General features: G+C 35.7%; 1 protein-coding gene across 5 annotated transcripts in view; it reads right to left on the bottom strand.

The window, feature by feature from the left end:
* ldb2a (LIM domain binding 2a) overlaps positions 1 to 23,363 on the bottom strand; it is a 110,279-nt gene that overhangs the window by 48,428 nt on the left and 38,488 nt on the right. For all 5 annotated transcript variants that reach the window (XM_032555119.1, XM_032555123.1, XM_032555122.1 and 2 more), the window contains exon 3: positions 567 to 739. In XM_032555119.1, coding sequence (XP_032411010.1) covers positions 567 to 739 — 173 coding nt within the window. The remainder of the gene's footprint in view (positions 1 to 566; positions 740 to 23,363) is intronic.

Below are 23,363 nucleotides of genomic sequence, written 5' to 3'. Positions count from 1 at the left end.
AGTCTGTGTCTTTAGCACTGTAAATGCCAGAGGGCAGAATGGCCAAATTTCTGATAGAAGACAGAAAAGTAAATATAAAGAATATTTCACTTAAAAATAACTACACTGCTAAAAACAATGCTTTGCATGGTTAAAAATTTAAAAAATACCTATTTTCTATGGCTGTTTTTAATATTTTTTACCCAATGGAACTATTACATTTGATATGTATAAAACAGTTTATTTCATCATAAAGAGACAGAATAATCATAAAATTCACTTATGGATAAACTGACATAAAAAGCTCAATTTGGCTCTGCTTTGGTCAAGAATAGGCATTTAAAAATAGAGGAAACCGCTTTTTAAAAAGTATTATTTGATAAAGACACAAGCACCTTCCTGTGTTTGACAGTAAAACCATCAAGTGCTACTTCAAACAGCAGAGACAGCATGAAAGAAAGAGGAAGAAAGGGAATCAAAGGGTTTAAATGGGTTTGATCTTTAAGCACGTTAACACCTTGTCTGGCCATTATCATATCACACAATCAATTATTTATGGAGAGAGAAGCTCAAAGGTCAGATGTCACCTTTGTAAACATTGGCTTCCCATGCTGGGTGACCATGGTGCACTGATCACAGTCCAGAGTGATGCAGGAGTTGTGGAAGGACTCCTTGGAGTGTTTCAGGATGTAATGGAGCTCGGTGACGCCGCCCTCAAACACTGTGCTGAAATAACGGGGTATCAACGTCCGGCCGATTGCTGCAGGGAAGAGAGAGGAGAGGACAGACATGCTGAATACTGAAGGAGCCCAAACATGAAATGATGTGGGAAAGATAGGATCAACTTATGGACAAACAAAAAGGTGCTGTTACACACCAACAAAATCCTCCATTTGCATGTATATTTACTTCATTTTTACTCTAAACTTGCAGGGTTTTTTTCTCAACTGATAGGAATATAAGGTCTATTAAAGTAGCTTAATATCTTGCTTAAGGATCCTTCTGCATGTGTTGTGCTGTTCATTTAACCAGTAAAATTCCAACAGGGAGATTTTGCCACAGCAGCCTAGGAATTTATTTGTCTATTAGTTAAAGGTTGCCACAGTCTTTTGGAAACATTAATAACCACTTCAACATTTTTTTTCTTTTAAATAGCATGTTACAGCCACTAACCAAAATGTATTTTTTTTCTTTAAAGGTTTTGTTGGCTCTAGTGGCCTTTATTTGAAAGTAGTTTGACAGGAAACAGGGTAATCAGAGAGGGGGAAGACATGCGGCAAACGTCGCCAGGCCGGGAATCGAACCTACAACCACCGCTACAAGGACTAAGGCCTCAACGTGGGTCATGCTTTGCCCCTGCGCCACCACAGCACCCCTACCAAAATGTATTTTATTGTAATTTTATGTAACAAAGCAATATAAAGTAGTGCTTAGCTTTAAAGTGAGAAAAAATTAAACATGTGTTAAAACTTTATGATAAAAACGAAAGTTGTGGTGCATAAATGCATTGAACCCTTCCTGAGTGAAAACTTTGTAGAACCTTCAATCACTGTAATTACAGCAGTATATCTTTTGGGGTATGTATCTAATAACTTTGCACATTCGCACACTGAAAGTTTTCTCCATTTTCTTTGTGAAATAGCTCAAGCTCAGTTAGCCTGGCTGAAATCTTCTATTCCTTCACACAAGTGCCAAAGACTGTCTACTGGATTTAAACCTGGACTTTGACTGGGCCATTCAAACACATGAGAATGTACTGATCTCAACCCATATCATTGTAGATTTGGATGTTTACTTAGGTTTATGATACAGAGTGGTAAATATATGATTTAAAATGTATTTATTTAATTCATACCAAAATTATCTTTACTTGTAATAATCTTACAGGTACACCTTGAATGCACATGTAAGTAAACAGTATCGGGTTTGTATCCTGTTAAATGCATTTGTCAATAGAAAACCCTCTCTTTGTTACTTAAACTGCTTTGCTTTCTGAACCTTAAAGGAATCATTTGGTGATTCCTTTAAGCGCCTCTTCAGCTTGTTTTGAAGTTCTGAGCCGAAGCAGAGAGACAATTAGTTTGACTCTGCATTAAAAACTGGAAACAGCAGGAGGGAGGTAGCTGGCCTGGATGCGTGCCAGGACTGGAGCTCAAAATCAACCTATTATTTTTGCACAACACCTTTGTGTTATCAGGTTAAACAAATGAGATAAAGGGAGATCATTACAAAACTTCAGAGAGACTGGTTTGCACTTTGGACAGAACCAACCTATTTCCTGCTTCTTGGAGATATTTTAGGCTAGACTAATTGCCTCCTGGCTCAGCACACAAACCGTAATAAGAGCGCTATCTGTCTGTTTTTTTTGACTTTCAGGAGGAATGTGAAATAATTTATATACTAGCTAGTATGTAAGAATTTGTGAATTTTGTTCAGATTCTATTCAAAAAACAAACAGCAAAGCATGTACATTGTTGAAAATAAATATTATTTTAAGTTACAACATATATCACAAAAATAAGATTTAATAAATATGATGCATAAAAACATAAAACACATTCATAAATTTGAATGTGTGTTTTGATGAGGTTTGTTTATTAGGTGGTTTTAAACTCCCATTTGTGTATTAAACATGTTTTTATTGGTATAATGTAGTATTTGATTTTAAATGTTGTGTTTTCATTCGCTGTATAAAGAAAACAATCATAATTAAGAAAAATAAAGGCTGAAAACAGTCTGTGTGTAGTTATGTTATATAATGTGTTTCACTTGGTGAAGTGAGTTACTGGAATAAATATCCTAATGTATTCAATATTACCTTATTGCCATAAAATTGCCATACCTTAAAATAAGTACAAAATGAAAAGCTGCTAAAGGCAAAAAACTAACAAGCTAACTAGTAGTTGTGGTTATCAAAGAAAATCACTTTATTCTGTTATGGTTTCAGATTAAATTGTAAATATGAGGAATCCATTAAAAGCTTTAAGAAGACAGGAACAGACCAGGTATTCCAATGACTTAAAACGGTATTTTGTGTTTATTGTATGACATCATCTACTGTATGTCACTGACAATCATAGGAGCAGCATAGTTATTAGGTCTGCTGCTTGGCTGCTTTTAATCAGAACATAAAAAGGTGAGTCCTGATGAAACTTCACAATGATTGTAAATTTAAATATATAATCATGAAAAAAAATGACCTTCTAATTGAGGTCGGATGGAAATGTGAGCGTTCAATTCAGCAGAAACTATTTGGATATTGTTGCTGTTATTGAAATAAGCTTCAGCATTTCTGCCACTAAATCGATACTGGCAGTAATAGTCCATCCAACTAGTCACATATATTTGCATGCAAAGCAATAAATGCATTCCACTTAAAATATTCCAGCAAACCAAAGTTAGCGTCCAAACATTCTTTAGTGATATTGATTTTTATAAATGTTTGCAAATTGATACATTGTTATAATTCAATCTACCTTGCCAAAAAGACAGAAAAGGTTTTGGATGTCTTATTTTCTCTCTAAGTGTAATAAATAAATCTTCCCATCCATAAGTTAAAGTCCAAATAATTCACAACCCTTGATATTTAAAGATTTGTCCTTAAACAGTAAACGTTTCAGTATATCACTCTCCCAGAAAAGGCTATCTGTGTAACATGTATAGTTCACATTTGACATAATCTTCAAGTGAGTAAGACTGCCTGGAAAAATGCAAAAAAGATTTCTTCCCCCCCCAACAGGTTTTTTAGGATAATAAGATTCCACGACTTAGTGTAGTGTTAAACTGACTTATTGAGACAGACAGTTTCTGCAGTGCAAACTTTCTGCAGAAGCCTGAAGAGACAATGAGCAGGCTGCATGATGAAAACCAGAGGAGGAGTCAGAGAGGGAGAGACTGTATTCAGTGGTTTATAGTCCTCAGGCTTTGTCTGGTTCTAGCTTTCCTGAGCTAGCTATGGCTTCAAGGAGAAGCACAGATGATACAGTATTCATGCTACTCCACTCTATGGATGTGTTGTAAAGTCCTGCCAGAAACCAACTTCTGAAAATGTGGGTGTATTCTACAAGTCTTTCAAATTTGACTTTTTAATAAAGAATATATTAGGATTGTTTTTTTGTGAATAAGTTATTTTGTGAAGAGAATAAAAAAAATTACATCTGAATAAGTAGCTTAAAGAGGGGTTTCAAAAGCTATGTCTCACCGTCCCTCTACCTTGACAACATAATCGAAAATTCCTCTATATCTCCTCACAAAGAACCCTAAATGAGGTCACATGTTCTCTCTCTGCCAAAATGAACAGAAAAGAGGTCCAGAAGCACAATAAGTTTAGGCAAAGTAAGGCATGTGCATTTTTAAAAAATAAAATCATACAAGACTTGACGAACAGCAAAACAGAAATTAAAAAGTAAAATCATCGTTTAACAACTGCCTTAAAATAGTGCTGCCAACATAAATTCACCTTCCCGCTGCTTAAAAAAACTTACAAGAAAATGTATCTTTTATAGCAACAGCATGAAGTCACGCTGAATTTTTAAAATAAAATTCAACTTCTCACATTTATACAGTTGCAGAAAAAAAAAATCATCATTACAAAATTAGCACTTTAAAAAAAAAATCAATTGTTGACAACCCTAACAATTAAATGCATTTATTTATTAAGTACTTGACCACATCTTCTGGACTTTCTAATCAATAATGCATTTCTTTTTCTCCGGGGTATAAATATGATATCACACAGAGGCCCACTTCTTTAGCCTACTGGTCACGAGGCGGAACAATGACACATTTTACCTTGACACCAGGCCCTGTAAGGAAGTTTGGTATAATTTCCAAAGTGTCTTGGGGTAAAGTCCCCATAACAACTTTTAATTATAACTTTTAAACATCCCAACTAACAGTTTGGGAGTGATGCCAGAAAAAAGTCTTAAGTTATCACAGACATAAACTGGGGTATGCTAAACTTTAAATCTTAGTTCTACATCCTCAGTTTAAAAAGCGAGAAATTTTAATCTTAGAATACGGTGACAAAGTATTACTCTGCCAAACATGATCACTGTAACTGTAGAGATAAACTGCAGCTGATGGTGATTTAATGATCTCCAATTAATCAATTAGGACATTTAAAGAATTAAAGTATTTGTTAGTAAAGTAAGAAAACAGCTAAAACTAGAAGACAAGACAATTTACTCAGAATCTAAAACATTGTTTTTGTTGCACAACTAAATATGTAGATTAGTCATCTGCACACCACCCACAGAGAGCATCTGCATCGAACAGCTTTCACTTGGAAGAAAACCTGCAGCCTCCACTTGTGACTGCAGACCTCAATGTTGCAGTTTCAGTTACTTGTTGAGCAGATGTCCAGAACCAAGAATAACATCTTGGCAGCATATTCTTAAAGAGCCTACTTCTGTTGCTCTTATTTCTCTCTAGCTATAAGCTACACACTGTGCTACACACACACACCTGAGAGCAGCTCTGCAAACACCTGCTTCATCCAAACATCACCGGGCAGTTCCACTTCAGCAAATTGACTTGCTTAAGGGCAGCTACTTATCAAATGCACAGGGAATCGGAAGTGGTATCTGCTCCATCCTGAGCTGATACTTTTCTCTTCCGCCTGCAAACTATTATTGCCCCCACATATGCAAATCCCAGCAGACATGTCTTAAATTTGATTTACATTTCAAGTTGGATATAATATATTTGCGCACTAAAAGGGCAACGATGTTATGAAACTCAGGCTGTACACTGATTCTTAGATAAGAGGAATGATGAATCATATTCCATCCTAAATTGATTCCTACACATCTATAAGCAGAAATAAAGAAAACATTTTATACATAACAGATGTCTGACGTTCCTGATATAATTGCAATGTAAACATGAGAAATGCAACTTTCACATTATTTAGAATCAAATAGGATAAAACAAAATGCAATTAAACATTCTCAAACAAGAGTTCCCATCAGAGAACTTCTGCAGTTAGAAATGTACCTTAGATTGAAACAGTGACATCACTTAAAAAATGCAAAAAATAAAAAAAAATTAACAAATGTTGGGAAAAGTTATGATTTCACAAAAATATTAATTTGTGTCATTTTTATTGTTGAAAGTACTATTGATGAGATGCTAATTAAAGTGCAGGAAGGACCTGAGGTCCCTCCTGAGCTGTATGGAGCAAAGAGAATCACATTTCTTGGATAATTGTTGTCCTTCCTTCTGCACATTTGACCACCATGCAATGAACTATGCATTAAACAAGTAAACAATCTGTAGTTTAAGATGATTATCTGCAGGGTGACCAGTCTGTATAGTGGGGGGGTGGAGGGAGATAACTGTTGTTCCACCGACTGCAGTTTTCTGGGCAATCTCCGATCCTTAAAACATTTAGGCCAGCCAACTGTGGTGATCCCAATAGGCAGTCCCAATTTCAAAAACAGCTTACAAAGGGCCCTAGATTGTATTTAACACAATAAAGGTTTGCTAATATTATGAATGTGTTTTCAAGATTCTCTGTTCCTGATTGCAAAAATCATGGGTAGCCATGGCACAGAAGCTAAAAGAGCGCCACCTATCACTCTTATTAAGGTAACATTGTTTTAAAAGTACAGTTCAAAGCTACAGAATGGTATATCTGATAAGCAGCCAGCTGCAGGCTAGCTCTCTGAACCCATCTAATTAACCAGCTAATATTAGCTTCATATGCTTTTGTTGCACTAAAAGTAGCAGTGAGGCAACCGGTGATAAAATTCTGCAGAATAAGCATGTAGCACTACAGATAGATTTCAAAAGTGCTCTATAGTTTTGCTTGAGTCTTCGTCTCAAAATCAAGATATTAAACAAATGCTAAAGATGTAATTATTATAAAATTATTCAATACTTTTAATTTGCTATTATTATTTGTTTGTTTTTAGAAGATTTTAGATTATGTTGGATGTTTTTAGAGTAACTTACTTAAAATTGTGGCATTATTCCAGCTAATCAAACTGCTAGAATCCGATTGGTAGTATGTCAGATAAAAACAATTAAAAAAAAGATTAGGGGAAACATTTCTAATAATCTGATACACAAAATAATTCAAATCAATTCCATTAAGTTGACATAAGTTGAGTTACACCAGATCAGTAAAACAAAAACAGTCTAAGTCCTGATTTTGGCACTGTGAATGTGAACATTTTGGGATTTTCCTGCTCATCTAGTGGAACAGGTCTCTCTCTTCTTCTCCATTTTGCCGCACTTCAAATCTTCATTATTGGAACACCGGTGCAAAACAAAAAAATTGGATGGCCACATTATCCAACAGCACATGGCCTCTGATTTCAAGCAATAATAATCCATCTTAGAGTCAACACTCTGCTGCCTAGAATTATGCTCTCTCGCTTTCCCCCAGGGTGGCTGCTTGGTCAGGAGGCAGTGGAGGTTGGAGGCTGGGGTGAGGGTGTTGGGAGGGTCTAGCCTGGGAATAAAACTTCATTTAGAAGTGAAATGTCCCCTAAGACACTGGCTCAAGAGGATTTTGTGGTCAGACCCGGATTCTAGGGTCTAAGACGTGGATGATGTGAGTGGCTGGGCGTGGAGGGACAGCAGGGGGAAGAAACAGGGGAGGGTGGACCCATGACTGGCATGTTTTTTAAATTTGATAAAGTCAGGCATGACTAAATAACACATAAAATGTTTGGCATCGTGAGCAGCAACTGTAAGGAGGAGGAGGGGAAGAAAGAAAAGGGGGGAGTGTGCCTGGCGTAGATGACTGTGTAAATGATGCTCTTTCGCTCTCTCTGTATCTCACAGCCTCCCTCACTTGGTCTCTACCACGGTTGAAAAACAAAGTACGCCAAGGAGTGGAGCTGACTGCTAATGCGGAGGAGCTCTGAGGAGACGAGGGGGGAGACGGGGAGGTGGGAGGAGGGTGGAGAGTGGAGGAAGGTGGGGGGTGAGGAGGGGTTGTAGAGATTGGGACTGAAAAAAATGAGCAAAGGATGAAAGAGAAACAGTAAGAGGAAACTAGGAGAAAAGCTAAAAGAAAAAAGTAAGCGCTTGTCGATGAGGGAGAGAAGTCTGTCTGTGGGGTAGAAGGGAAAGAGATAGAGAGATTGGGAGAGGGATGCTTAGGTGATTCACAGATCTGCTCCCTGCTCCCATCTCACCAAACCATGCAGGGGTTTTTGGTTGCGTCTCCTCAACCAAAACTGTTCCAATAAAAGTCAGTGTGCGTAACTCCGGGTGACACAGTGATAGATAAGCATGTAATAGTAGCCTTGCTAGCAACTCTTGGATCATTTCAAGCACAGTAGTCCCGTGTTTCTCCTCAGATAACTTCTTCACTCAGGCTCAAACATGTTCAGGCTCCCTCTATGCTGCAGGCAAACACTGGAGCTGGGCTGATTTTAAGTCCTGATGCATCCTTAGATCCCCCATAGGGGAATTCAACACGCATGTGTTGATCAGGGGTGTTAATTCCAACATACTAACATCTATTGGGTATGCTCTTTGTAATCTTATCCAAAATGACTCTTCTGAACTGAAAAAGATGAGAGACAAAATGTATTCAAGCAACAAAAGAAGTCCAGTTCCCTTCTACTGAAGCATTTAGGATTTCCATGTCCTGAAAATCCTGGACATGGAATCTTGGGGATGACTGGGGACCAGTGTGAATTCTTTGTTAAGTAATAAATAAAGTAATGTTAAGCAATAAATAAATAAATAAATAGGTCATCAACAGGAATCTCTTGAACATGGAAGAGATTCCATGTTCAAGAGAACATGTGTTGTACCAGGATGCATCTGAAAACTGCAGGACATCCACCTTTCAGTGCAAAACCTCGACTTTCAAGACCTATTATAATCAAATATTATGATTATTAAACACAACACAGTGCATATAAAAAAGTTACATCAGAAACAATCTATGCATTGGAATTTCACAATATTTAACTTCAGTAAGCTCCCATAAATCCTCAACTGTCTGCAACTGTTCTTTTTTTTGCAGATTAGTCACAGAAAAGTTTGCGAAGTTCTCATTTCACACAGAATCTTAAAGAAGCTGTGCATTTGAATAGATTTCAGATGGTGATTGTAAATTTATTTGCAGTAACAGAAAACTGCATTATATATTGCAAGTTTTAAATGTGAACACTATAAATATCTCACACTGCTAAGGAGATTAGATTGTCTGTTTAAAGGTTCAAGTCTGATTTGTAAAGAATCAGATTTAGAAATCAGATCAACAAAGTTTGACAAAAATTAGTAAACCTTTATCATTATCTCATGTACAGCTTAAAAGAGGAAGAAATAACACTTCATGGCTACAACTGTCTATTTGTAATCCTGAGATGCTTAAACTTTGACTTTCATTCCTGACCAAATAAATTGTCTCTTTACATGCAGGAATAAAGAACATTTATAATCATACCTTAAAGTCCATCACAAACTTTTAAAACTTTAGGAACCCAGGCAGTTGTAAAACACATAGACCTATTATGAAGGTTGTCACTGTGTCTTTGAGGAGCTGCTTACATGAAGGAGCCAATGGAATTAGTTTCACCGATTTATCTTTCCCCAATGCCCATTTTGCTGTAGACTTCTCTCTTTTACCCATTTGAAGACACACTTTAACCTTTAAAAGTATCTACTCATAAGGCTAAATTATACAATTTAAGAAAAATAAATAAATAAATAAAATTTTCATTAATTCAATGTTTTTGTAAAAGTTCTCAAAATCTGTCATTTATCTACAAGTATTTTCATAATAAAAAAGTAGCATGATTCACTTGTCAGTAAAGAAACCACTTAGTACAACATAAAATACCAAGATAAACTCACACTACACTGCTCTACTGCAGCAGTGTCACAGTGTTCTACCAAACTCTTTAGCCAGTAATGATGTTCAGGGTGCTTTGTGTCTTTCAGACAGTGTCTAAAATGTATTCCCCTGAGTTTCTGGACAGCCTGCCTTGTTCCAACACAGGTTTGAAAAGATTTGAGTAAGCTGCTTTGAGTTATAAAAACAGTCAAAAACACATCGCTTCAGTGTTTATTTCTAAACGACTATATGACTTGGCACATAACACTACAAGAAGTCAAACCCTGGTTTGAACAAAGCTCAGGTAAAGCACACAAAACTCAGAGAAAAGGAGAAAGACAGAACTGATGCATAGAACAGATTTTTCATTCCCACTTTGTCCACTATCCCTCCCATATCTGGGCTGAGATATATTCCAGTTAAGACTTATTTCTCAGCTAGTAAAATACTAATTTGATGAAATATTTAATTTAACAAGCAGACAAATCTAAAATGTATAGTTTAAATTTAATGCATTAAACTGGCCTCTGGTATTAAAGAACCTCTGTGTTAACTCTGATCAGGACATGTCATTTAAATCCAATAACACGTTTCTGGATTTCCTTCTTTAACCTCAGGAATATTGCCAAAATTGGAAATATCCTGTCCAGGAGTGATGCTGAAGGCTGAACTACTGTAATTCTTTACTATTAGGAAGCAGTTAAAAGTCTTCAGCTGATCCAAAATGCAGTTCTGATGAAAATTAAAAACAGAGATCATATTTCTCCTATTATAGCTTCCCTTCATTGGCAATCTTTAAATCTAGAACACTAACACGTAAAGCCCTTAATGATCAATCCATCAGAGATCTGATTGTTCCAGATGTTCCTAACAGAGCATTTCATTCTCAGACTGCAGGTTTATTAGTGGTAGAATAGGCAGCAGATCTTTTAGCAGGGTTCTCTCCTTTGGAACCAGTTTCCAGTTTTAGTCTGTGAGGAAGACAACCTTTCTATTTTTAAGACTGAGTTTAAAACTAGTTTCTACTTGATATGGTATTTAGCTTATACTCCTCCTAAATACTGTGTTGGTACTTTGGTGTTAGCAGAATGAATGCCTATGATTAGCACTTTAGGGTTAGTGGAACTAGCTTATTAGTTAGCGGTGCCCATCACTGGTCTCTCCTAGAGAAAACCAAAAACTAACTGCATCTGTTCTCTTTTATCATAGACTTGAAACCGGCTCAGAGATTATCTGCTTAACAATGTTTCTCTCCTAGATAAGGCAAATAAAGGAGCTTCTACTACTAATAACTTTTTCCTTCAATATAGGAAGTAATCCATTGGCGCTATATAAATGAAATGAACTGAAATTATATCTGAGTGAACACTTCAGCTCATTTAAACAGACTCTAAATAAAATATAACTGTACAAAGCTACCAATGGTCAGCAGTAAAAACAATGTGATCTTTGTATAGTGCGTCTTCTGTCTGCTTTACTTCAAAAATGAAAACCATGCATTAAATTAATTATATGTTGCTCATATGGAATCATTAGCTTTCATTACTTGGCTGACTTTTTTACCAACAGGGATATTGTTGGTAAAAAACAACAACAACAAAAAGTTTAATCCATTTCTAAAAGAACAAAAAGTTTAAGCCAGTTTTAAAAAAAACTTAACCATCATAATCACTTTTATATCAATTTTAGTTAATAAAAAGAGGAATTATGCTGAAAATAGAAACTCTCAACTGAGAGCAAACATAAGCAAACACACCAATCACAGGACTAAATTGAATCTGCACTTTGATTTGGAAGACAGAACGAGGAGCACCTTTTAAAGCAGGACACATATTGTATCCTTCAGTTAAAGATATGTTACCTATCGTGTAGAAGACGAACTACAAACCCAACAAACTTTCTTTACAATTTTATTTTTCCTCTGCACTTTGCTTCATCTCACTCTCCTGCTCGTGTTTTTATTTCCCTCCACGGTGCTGATTGGCCCGTCTTCAGTCATTGGGGCACTCCAGAGATACAGATTAGCTGGCACTTGTTTGGACGAACACGACAAGCAGCATATGTCTCTCAAGTAATGTGTACCCAAACATGCAATTTACAAATAATTAACGTGGTGTTAATTAGTCACATTAATTCATAGCACTTTGTTGGGATTGTTTCCCCCCGTCGGTACCCAGGACTCCTGCCAGCAGCGTCACTCAGCGAGACAGCGAGAGGGTTTTTTCCACTCCAAAGCCAGAGCGGGGCGTCAGAAAACATAAGGGTTTGTAGCTGACATAATACACTGGCAAACACACCAATACTTACCCACCCTACCAACAGGTGAGTGCATACATACTGTACATTCACACCGTATAGCAAGGTGTATTTTAAATTCACATAACACTGTGTAGTGTTCAGAATATCATTCTTGACACAAAGTTTCACAAAATGCTTCCTCAACCTGGATATTGCCAGGAGATGTTGTAGAAGCTATGTTTTTAAAAATGGTTTTAATCAATAATTTATAACAACTGCATAAAATCTAAACAAGATTTGATTTTTCAACTACAGTTATAAAAACACCAGCAAGCAATTTTGCCCTGACTTTTAGATTGCAGTTTTAAAGGAAAAAAAAAACATCTAGTCACGTATTTCTAGTTTCCTGTAACTTTTCAGAGCATAACAACTTTAAAGACATCAACGTTCTTCTGAACTTACTTTATTAATTACATATGAAAGATAAAATTAGGCGACGTGTTATTTTGGTTTAGGTGAGTTCATTGTTTTTAAACTTGCTACATGTTACATTCAGTGCATTTTGCACTAACAATGATTACTGACAGAAAGTTTTAACAAACTTTTGGAAACATTGTTTATCAAGCCAAACTTTATTAAATGTATATCCTATGTGATAACAAGAATATTTCAGGTGTTATTCAATGAAAAATATGCCTATCAATCTTGTACCTATGTATGATGGGGTGGACATGTGAGCTCGACTGGGTAAATGTGGCTCTAGAATTAAGACCCTTGAGTGTTCAGAGTGATGAGAAAAGCGATTTATAAAGTCTGCCTTCTTACAATATTACAATGGACATACATTTTTTTTCACTATAGTTATTAATCAATCAATATTTATTCACTATTGAATAGCTAAACAACAGAAACACATAAAACAATTTACACACTACTAAGTAAACTGAAAATTCCAATTGGCAAATAAACATATATTACACTTGAGTAATAGCTCATTTTTACTCCAGATCTTATATGAAATATAATTGTATCACTATAACCTTAGGACATTTAGGCACATCTAATTGCATTTGTCAATAAAGAAGTTGGAGATGCTTGTTAACAGGTGGGTTGCAATTAAAATAAACATAAGAGTCCAAAAAAAGATACATTTGGATGCAGAGGATCAGTGCGACAGAATATGTTGTGAATTTACTAAATCTATTATCCACACTGTAAACCTCACATACATACAGCACATCCATAAACACAGACAAACAGCCTACTGAAAGTACAGTAATGATCTACCAAGGGACACCAGACGAAGCTTGGTATAATATGCACACCCACATGTATAGACAGAAATAAATACATGTAAACATACAGTGATGTTCAAAAATAAGTTAACAATAGGCTCATTTTGTACACAGTGCCACTTAGAAGTTTAAATACAGATATTTTTACATAAACGTCCACATAATTTTAGCCAGTTAATTATGCGTTTGAACCATTTATCCTCCAAGGTGGAATGACGATACAAGAAAGTTACTTAAATGTCATTATAGTTCCCTTAGCAAGTTGTAGATAAGTCTATTTTCTTGGCATTGACTCAAATGTTAAGGAGCCATTTCAGAAGCTCACCAAACCAAAGTTGTGTAACACATTAATAAATCATTAAAAGCCTCAAATGATCTTGACATTTTTGGTAATGATGATAATATTCAAAAAATAAATGAATAAGAAGCATGTTGAGTAAAATCTTCTGTATGTAGTTGTGCACACAAATGTAAACATGGACTGTAAATACAAAACTACAAAATTAAAACAGAACAATACAAACTGCTTGTCAACTCAAATGAAAATGTGCCTTTTTATGGCTATGTTCTTTATATTTAATACCAGAAAGGCTTCAATAATAGTACTTCACTCTATAGAGGAAGATGTCTGTATGACAAGAAAGAGTAAACACTGCAGTCTTCTGTTAAAGCAGCCCCAGAATGTCACAGTGAATGAACTGCATAGTCTCAAACAGGCTGAAACTCAAGTGGGCTGGTTCAGTAAAGGCAAAAAATGAAAGACAGGGAAACTGTAACAAATAATGTAAACAGAGCAGAAGAGACTTCTTCCTCTAAAAGACAATATTTTAAATTAAAAAACCATACAGAACCCTGTGTTGGCATTAATCAGACCTGATATTAGTTTAGTTTCACATAAAATTAATATTTTTTGTTTTGAAAATTCAATGTTTAACTCAGACCATTACAACCTGTCTGTGCTGTCCTGCCAGTGTTTCCAACTTGTATTTGTTAGACAACACACCGATGTAGTAACTTATATTATGAAGCAAAATTAAGAACCGCGTGTGTAGGGGGATGTGCATGCGAGTGTGTTTGGTGGGGGGACATGAAAGTCAGGAGCACTCAGTGGGTGATTATGCAGCGAATGCAGTTCTCTGCACTGCAGAAAGGGGAAAAATGGGATGAAAATGAGAAAAAGGGGAGCCAGGAGCAATGGGGATGATCCATAATATTTGCAATCTGCATATATTCATCAGACAAAAACCTGATTGCTTTAGCTGAGCCTAATGACTCAGAGCAAGGCACTTTTTAGTCTAGAAGGTCTGGAGTTCAATTCAAGTAACTAATTCATGCCAGCTAATTGGACAAATTATATTTTTAATATTTAGTCAAGCTCATTGCTATAAATCATACTGACTGACTGACTTAATTATAAATTAATATAATATAAACTGAAACTGGATTTGTTGGTATAAAGTACTTTTGAATTTGAATTTAAGCTCCATATGTTATTTCTATCAGTCAGATTTTACTTTGGGACACACTGTGATATTGTAGATGTTCCTGGATGGTTTTAGGACAGGTGCTCATGCTAGTTGACCATTTCATGTTTGGGCAAATCACTGAACCAGTTCCCCGATTCTTGTTGCCTTCTTTGAAAGCAAGATCACTTGCTTATTTCACATTTTATCCTCAACAAGTTTGCTTGTTTTTGTCTGGGCATGAAGGCATTTTTCTTTGCATGTATAGAGTATAGAGTGCCACTCTCCCACCTGTTGCTGCACACTGAGACTCAGCTGGCAGAGAGAAGCTTTAAAGCTGCAGTTGAAAGTTGAATGTCTGTTAAGCAGCCAAGAGCAAACTCACTCCTTGAGTAGATTGCCAAATAATTAGGAGCCTTAATACGCTTGTTTTAGTCATGGTTACCTCATGAATAGCAAGATGGCAACAAGTTAGTGTAGTAGCATTGTTCTTAATAAAAAAAGTTCAGCTACAACATACTACTATAGCACGTTTATGCTATAATTTTGCTTTAACTTATGCATTAGCGTCAAAACAACAACAAACAGATGCTATACATATTACAATAATTGTAATATCTGATATGGAACTATTGTCAACCTTATGTGTATTTCTGTATAAATATTTTGATACATTGAAACTGTGGTATTTTTGCTCCAGGTTATCTTATATCAGCCTATTTCTGCCACAGTGCTAAAGCCAGCTAGTGTTTATGTTCTTAAAGGAAATTACAATGACTTAAGGTTAGAGCAAAAACAGGCACACTGTGGTGAAAAGGGAAGAATTTAAACTATTAACTACACTGTAGTATTTGGTATATCTTCCTAACAGTCTTTCGAGACATTTTACTTTCCATTGATTCCAATCCCAAGACTTTGAACTTCCTCACAGGGAATTCAAATCCCAAGTGGTAAGAATCCCGATTCAGACATAACGTCCCATGAGTAAAGGCTTCAAATCCTACAGTTATTGAAAGTCTTCCTTTAACCACAGAAATTCACAACCTTATAACATAAAGAATATGTAAAGTTAGAAGAATTACAAAAGACAAAAAAACATAGAACCTTAACCAAAGGTACATGTATGCTAATATTCTCATGTTTCTAAAAACCTTATTCAGCTGTTGCCTTGCAGGAAGGCAGTCCTGGTTTCAGTCTCCACCTGGTGTCTTTCTACATGGTGTTTGCATATTTTCCTGGCTGGCTGGATAAACCATTGCTTGCTTAGACTCACATAATGTGCTGTACTTCAATCCACTGAGCTAAAAAATACAATTTAAAAACTGATTATTCCCTCTCAGTGTATTCCATTGTTGATGACTAGTGGGGAGGAACATGCAACGATTAAAATCAGGATGACATATTGATCTGTGGGCTTAATCAATGGTTGATGAGAACCTAAAATGCTTGGCCAATGCACATGTCTTCATCGACTCATATCTTTATCTAAATACCCGTCAGAAGCTGCCATTCCTGAGTCAACTGTGTGGAGAATCGGATCATTGGCAAACTGATAAAGTCAGCTCAAGTTAACTCACTGTCAAGGATTTGACAAACACTACTGTCGCATAGTACTTCACATGGAACATGAGCAGATATGTTCACAGTAGAGAAGGAGACAGAATATACTAAAAGAACAATACGACAAAACTGAAACAAAGTATTTATTTGTTTACTGCATACCGGCAATTGCTGAAAAACTAAAAACTAGAATTGTTTCGCTCATAATCAATATATACTGTATATTTGTCATATATATACAGATGAACTGTGTGATATTTCTTTGCATTCTCCTTTGAGAACACAAAGGGGAGCATGTCCATGTCTTCGTTTAACAGGTGAAATTAAGGTTTTTGTTTTTAGTCATAATTCATAATTCTGAAGGAAGGAACTCATGAATAACGATTCTTTAATTGGTAGTACAGAGTCCAACTAAAACCTTATGCTTTCAATAATATGTAACTTGGTCAGCTTGGGTACTTAAATTACACTCTGCTCACTGTAGCTTCTTTGCAAAATGATGGGTGTATTCATATTTGCACATAATACGCAAAATACATGTAAGTTAAAAGTTATAAACTTAAACTGTAGGATATGGAATATATCACGACATGGAGGAGTTCGTACAACCCTGAAAAGGTGCTTTTTAAGAAAACTAATCTATTTTAAATAAACACTTCTCAATAGTGAACATGCTGTAATTGTAGCTTCAACTCAACTTATGAGGCAACTTTGCAAATACAGAGGAGAATTAAGTCCAAACTTTTTCAAATGCCATTAGAGGGAAAAACTTTTTCCTAATAAGGCAAAGATACAGGATACAGAACCAAACCCAGTATGAGCTTAAATATTGGCAGAAATACAGAATAATCCACATAGTTATTGTAGAGTCTAATATAATCTAGAGTGGGTTAAACCAGGCAGCCTGAATTTTAGGAGAAATTGACACGTGCGCTCAAAGACCTGTGCACATTAGTGCCCACACACTGAACACTCACCAGAATGTGGGAATCACTGCCCAGAACATGAAATATTCATCAGTCATAAAACTTTAATTCAATCTCTCTCTCTGTCATTTTAGAAGCTGCTGTATTTTACTTTGTGAGGTAAACAAAAAAAATATAGAACTACAGATTTCATTAAAACATATTGTCCACATGCACACACCAAACCACATCATTATGACACTGCCATATGTGAGATAAAGGAAACTGGTGTTCCTGATTACATGTTAAAAAGAAAAGGAGCTGTGATGTCTGTAACATGATACTGTCAGACTGAAATTAAGTGTCTAAAGTTGACCTCATTCAAACTATGGTGCTTAAATACATACAGAAGAACAGCAACAGTGAAATTATCATTCATTTTTAGCTTTCAGACAGTGAAAAACACACAAAAATCATCTGATATTTTTCTCTAAATACAGTTTTTACTGTGATTTTGCTTTTATCAGGATCCAATAAAACTTAAAATGAATCTTAACTATGACACACAATTGTTCCATAAAATTCTGCAAGCAAGTGTTTCTAGCTGAGTATTTGGTTGGTAACTTGAGGAGTTGTTGTGTTATTAATTAAAAACAGCATTACTACAATAACTTTGACAAACAATATTGCTGATTTTCATATTCAGTTAACTTGTTTTGCTTTAAATATTTTTATTTTTATTTTTTATTATCCATAAAATAAATCACACCTCAAGTTCTGCAGTGCAACTTTCTATCACAAACACCCAAAACATGTTTGGGGTTAAATGAAGTGGATGTTTGTAAAGCAAAGCTGCACATTACAAAATGTGGTAAAGTGATTATTAGTAGTTCTGTTTGTTAAACTCTTGAAGTGAAGCATAAGGTTTGATTCCTAAACATAAAACAGTAACAGTTCCTACTGTAAAGCCAACAATCCTGCTAATGATTTCTTCACCCTTTTCAAGCTGCTGTTGCAAACAGAGCTGGACTGGGAGATTCTGACGCTTTTTGCCTGATTAAGATTTGCAGAAATTTGCAAAACTATGGGAGTATTTCCCTGAATATGAAGGCTTTTTAAAAAAATGTTTGCTGATTTAGAGCAAGTGAAGAAAGCTAAATTTCCAATGGTAGTAAATACGGAGGGGGAAAAATCATTAATTTGGCAAGACAGAGATGGAAACTCTTGTTTGCTCCTCCTTGCTCATGGAAAACAGGTACTGTTCTAAAGAAAATAAACCCTGTAAATTTATTTCATTTTTAACCATTTTGCTTTTGCTGATATAAAAAAATCAATCTGAAGCATGTTTCACTGAAAACTGGTGTGTTCCTTTAACAATCTCTTAACACATAACATGAGTTTATGAAAACAAGTATTTTCTGCTGTCAGTAAAAACATTATCATCTACATTTTAGTGTTACCGAAGACATATTTTTAAATGAATGACAGAAAATACTAACAATTAAACGCCTGCATCTATAAATGCCATCTATGGAGAACATGTAGAGCTGATACTTCTACAGCTGACAGATGAAGGATCCTTGCAGATATTAATTCGTGTTGGTGATATCAATAGAAAATGTCACATACTATATATATTCATTGCCACTGTTTTATCAAAGATTTCATTGAAACTCTAAGTTTAGTTTACTTTGAACTAAACTTTTGAAATATGATGGAAAAAAGATAAAATGCAAATTAAAGAAAGTTTCATTAGTGCTCAATAAATAACAATCAAAAAGTTCATAAATGTCAGCAATTTAAATAGATATTTACCATGAAAATGTCAACCTATTGAAAAGTATCTCTAGGTGCGCTACTAGTGCATGCATTCAGAATTTAGTTAGACAGTGAGTGAGAGCCTGCTGAGATGCTCCAGGTTGCTTCAGCTTTCACCCGTCCATGTGGTTTTGTCTGATTCTCATCTTCCTCTTTACAACACTCTGTAGATTCTATAGGTTAAGAGAGACAGCTGACCAAAAGTGAAGCTATGGTTATTAAATCAGATACTACTTTTTGCAGTGTGGGCAGGTGGTAAGTCCTCCTGAAAAGCTAGCGACGTTAATTCACATCTTTTTCAACCACACTTTTTCCTTCCACTGAACTTTCTGTGAATATGCTTTGATACAGTCCTCCGCAAAAAGCCTCCTTCTTTAGCAATGTACTTTGGTGGTTTACTCTCCTTGTAAAGGGAGTCAATGACTGTCGCAATAGGCAATTATTCAATTAATTGCATGATAAATTATATTTCCAATCTGATTATTAATATTTTTTGAAGGGCAATTTAGTTTACAGAGGCATCAGTAAACTATCTTATGGTTTCGTTTGTGTTTTGTAATTTCATTTTAAACATTGTTTTTAATTTGTCATGTTTTATTCTGGTTATTTAAAATATCTTCCACTTTCAGTGATGAGTTCTTTACAAGATTAAAGTTTTTTTGGTCTTCGATAAGAAGACTTTGCATTATTATGCCATTATTAACATAGTACTTGAAAATGGTCTCAGAACAACAATATTATCATTTATCGCAATATTTACTGAAGCAATTTCTCATCCAGCAAATTTATTATTGTGACAGACCTAGTATAACGTGTCTGTATTATTTGTTCTTATGTTGTAATATTATAATTAAAAACTCAATTTTGTGTTTTATTAGCTTTAGACTATGAAAATTAGAATAAACATTTGAATTACAACGCCGTGTATGTAATGAATCTACATAATATATGGATTTATTTGTTTTGCAAAACATTCAATGACATAATAAAACAATAAAACTACAGCAATAAGACGTTGCTTCACCGTCAGAAACACACATTGGAAACAAAATAAAGATACTCTTCTGCTTTTTCTTCTCTCGACATCCACCGAATATTTTTGGCAAAATGAAGTTCTGTCATTTTAGCTTTCCACTTTAAGGGGAAAGGAGGTGATAAGGAAAAAGTGCGTAACAACAGAGAAAGAGAATCCTCCACAGTCAACCTCATCCAACCTCAGGCCACGCATGGATGGTGACTGTTTGGGTAACGAAGTGAGCAGGAGGAGAGGGGGGAGGGGCGGACAAAAATCGGAAGTGTTCGGGATGGAGGGGTGTATGTCTCCCCTCTCACCCCCCCCCCGAGGGCAACCCTCTTCACCTCCATCCATAATTCAGCAGACCTCCCTCCCCCCAGCTGTGCAGACCCCCAGGGTAAAGCTCCACCAGGAGAACAACACGCACAGGAGGAAGACACAAAGACACCCCACCACCAGCAAAACTACCAAATACAGCAGGACAAATAGAGAGGAACATGCCAGAAGTCAGAGGTAAATCACATAAAGCTTTCCGTAAAACCACCATGAACGACAGTCAGACACCAAACAATCACAGACTCCACTGATACAGTGAATTAACTGCTAACACATACAGAGGTTCACACACTGCCCTGGTTTGACTCAGACTCCCAGTGAGTCTAAATCAATGGTAATGAGTGTCGTTTTGCGCTGCTTGGCCTCTGATAACTAAACTCTGATCTGACGCAGCGGTACCGGCTCGGCACACAAGTTACCTCTGAAAGGGATAAAGACGTTTTTACAGATCCGTGTCAGAGTAGAACTTTAAGAGATCTCCAACAGAAATTTCAGATGATATTCTGAACTACATCATTTAATAACCACCACAGAAAACTGCACAAATGTATCAAAAACCTTGAAACATTCAAATGACAGAAATTTGCTAAATATATTTTACTTTTGAAAAATTACATGTGGTTAAGATGTCATTTATATAACTAAAACACAAATTGGAACAGTTTATTGAAAAGTTTCGGCAGAAGAGAAAAGAGCAGAAGATGATATAAGAAAGAACTCAAGACTAAGGACAATCTACTGAGCTATTGGCAAAGAGAAATGTTTTTATGTTTCGTCTCTCTGTGTCAACTAACAGAAGACTAAGTGTCATCCTATTGATTAAAGGGGTGGTTTAACATATTACAAGCAGAAGTACAGGCAATTGTGAATCTTTTATTTAGTTAGAAACTATGAAAAAGATTTAGGGCTACAGAAAATTAAATAAAAAATTATAATTCTGACTCTTGAGAATTCTGACTTTAACTTCAGAGTTCTGAAAAAAAAGATGGACATCTGTGAGAAAACAGTTTACCTGGAAAATGATTGCCCCCAGGTGCCCACCTGCATGAAAGTTAGAACTGTGAGATTAAAGTCATTTTTCCTTTCTCTAATCCTCTCACAGAAAAAAAAAGGAAACAATACCCCTCCTAATGAGTGTGCTCAGATTAAATGTTACATTTTTATAACTGTAGCAGTACTTGAAGTGCTATTGCTACTTCAGTAATTTTATTTTCAGGATTCTACACATTGTAACCAGGTGTGCTAATATATATAATTACATGCAAAGAGTCCAAAAACATTCAGACAGCAAAAATAAATTAAAATAAATTATAAATCGTCCTCTAAGACTTCTTTATTTCAGTTTAACAAGTTGAAACTCAAAATGGCATCTTTTAACAGATGAGTAATGCTACTGATGCAGCTTTATTTTAAGGAGTTATACATTAGGAGTGTTCACAAGCACTGCAATGAAAAATCGAAGATTTCTCTATAAATTACAAAAGAACTACATTAACATGTTTGGTTTACATACAGTTATGAGGTGCTGTATGTTTAGCTGTGGGTCATTTTAACACTGTGATGCGTGAAACTGGGACTCAACCCCCCCCACCACCTGAGATGCAACAAGTGAACATTTTGCACTTCTTGCTGAGGCGCAGCCACCTGAGCTGCTGCCACAGTGGAGTTCATTGTTATGAGATGTTCAGTTCATTTGAGATGCTTGTTATAAATACAGAACACTAGAAAGAAACCTTTTGTCACTGACTCTTAAATATATGCTCACTAAAGAATGAGCTACAAAGCTCAAAAAAGTTATATTCCCTGTCATTTTGAGCTTGTGAATTTCTTTTACATTGCTGCCATTGTGTCTGAGTGCGTGTGTGGGCGTGTGTGTGTGTGTGTTTGTGGGGAAAGAAGATTTATTGAAGGATGAAGGAGTGCCACATTAACATTTAATAGCTTAAGTAAAGTGGTGCAGGTCTTTCATAGACTATGGAGACTGATGGGTCTCCAGCACACTGTATTATAAATAAATATGGATTACTCCATGTGTCAATAACGAAGCTCAGGGAACGTCAACATGCACATTTGTGCACAGTCTGAAAGTGTGTGTTTTTGTACACAAGCCAGCACTTTTTCCTCTGCCTTTGAGTCTGACGCCAACGTCATCTCTTCCTACAACCATCTGTGTGTTGGGACTTTCTCAGAAACATATGTTAGAGCTTGTTTGCATGTTTTGTTTCATCATGACATTACCCGTGCTTTCACTATGCATATGCATATGACTGCATCCCGTTGTGTATGTCTGTATGTGTGGGTGGCGTCGATATACTCAGTGTATAGAAGCTCAACACACAAAAATGTGCAACTCTATTTATTATTGATGTAACTTCTCCTCCGTTCTCTTGCAGAGCTCATCTTTCTGGGCTTTCTGAAATGTTTCACTGTTAAAAGCTCGAGTTGCATTTCACTCTTCATTTTTTCATGAGCAGCATGTTTTCTATCAAGACTTGGAACATTCACAAATTTCATTTGCGCAAAACAAATCACAGAGGTGTACAGTAAGAGACCTCATGGGAGACTTTCCAGTACGAGTAACTAAGAAATCAAATTTCATGTTTATTTAATGAATTACAAAAGTGGGGGTTTATACAGATTTAGAAACTAAATACAAGCAATAGCTACTAATGTAAATTTGCATTTTAGAAGATGTGTTAACCAAGTGAAGATCCAATTACCGTACTCATTTTAAACTTGTTTGCAGGATTTTGATTATTCAGCTAAATAGGATTATTCTTTTAAACTTTTTTTCAAACATTTGGTCAAACTACATATTTTACTATCTAAGGAACGAGCACAAGGAAAGAAGATGTGAAGAAATGTAGCTGAACATGGAGAAGAAAGTTAAAAAATGTTGAGGAAAAAAAAAATCAAGCCCTTCAGAGTCAAGAATTTTTTTGTTATTTT

This window comes from Xiphophorus hellerii, chromosome 23, assembly GCF_003331165.1.
Source record: "Xiphophorus hellerii strain 12219 chromosome 23, Xiphophorus_hellerii-4.1, whole genome shotgun sequence".
NCBI classification, from domain to species: domain Eukaryota; kingdom Metazoa; phylum Chordata; class Actinopteri; order Cyprinodontiformes; family Poeciliidae; genus Xiphophorus; species Xiphophorus hellerii.
Note: the sequence above shows the minus strand (reverse complement) of the source record. Positions and strands in the feature narration are given on the sequence as shown.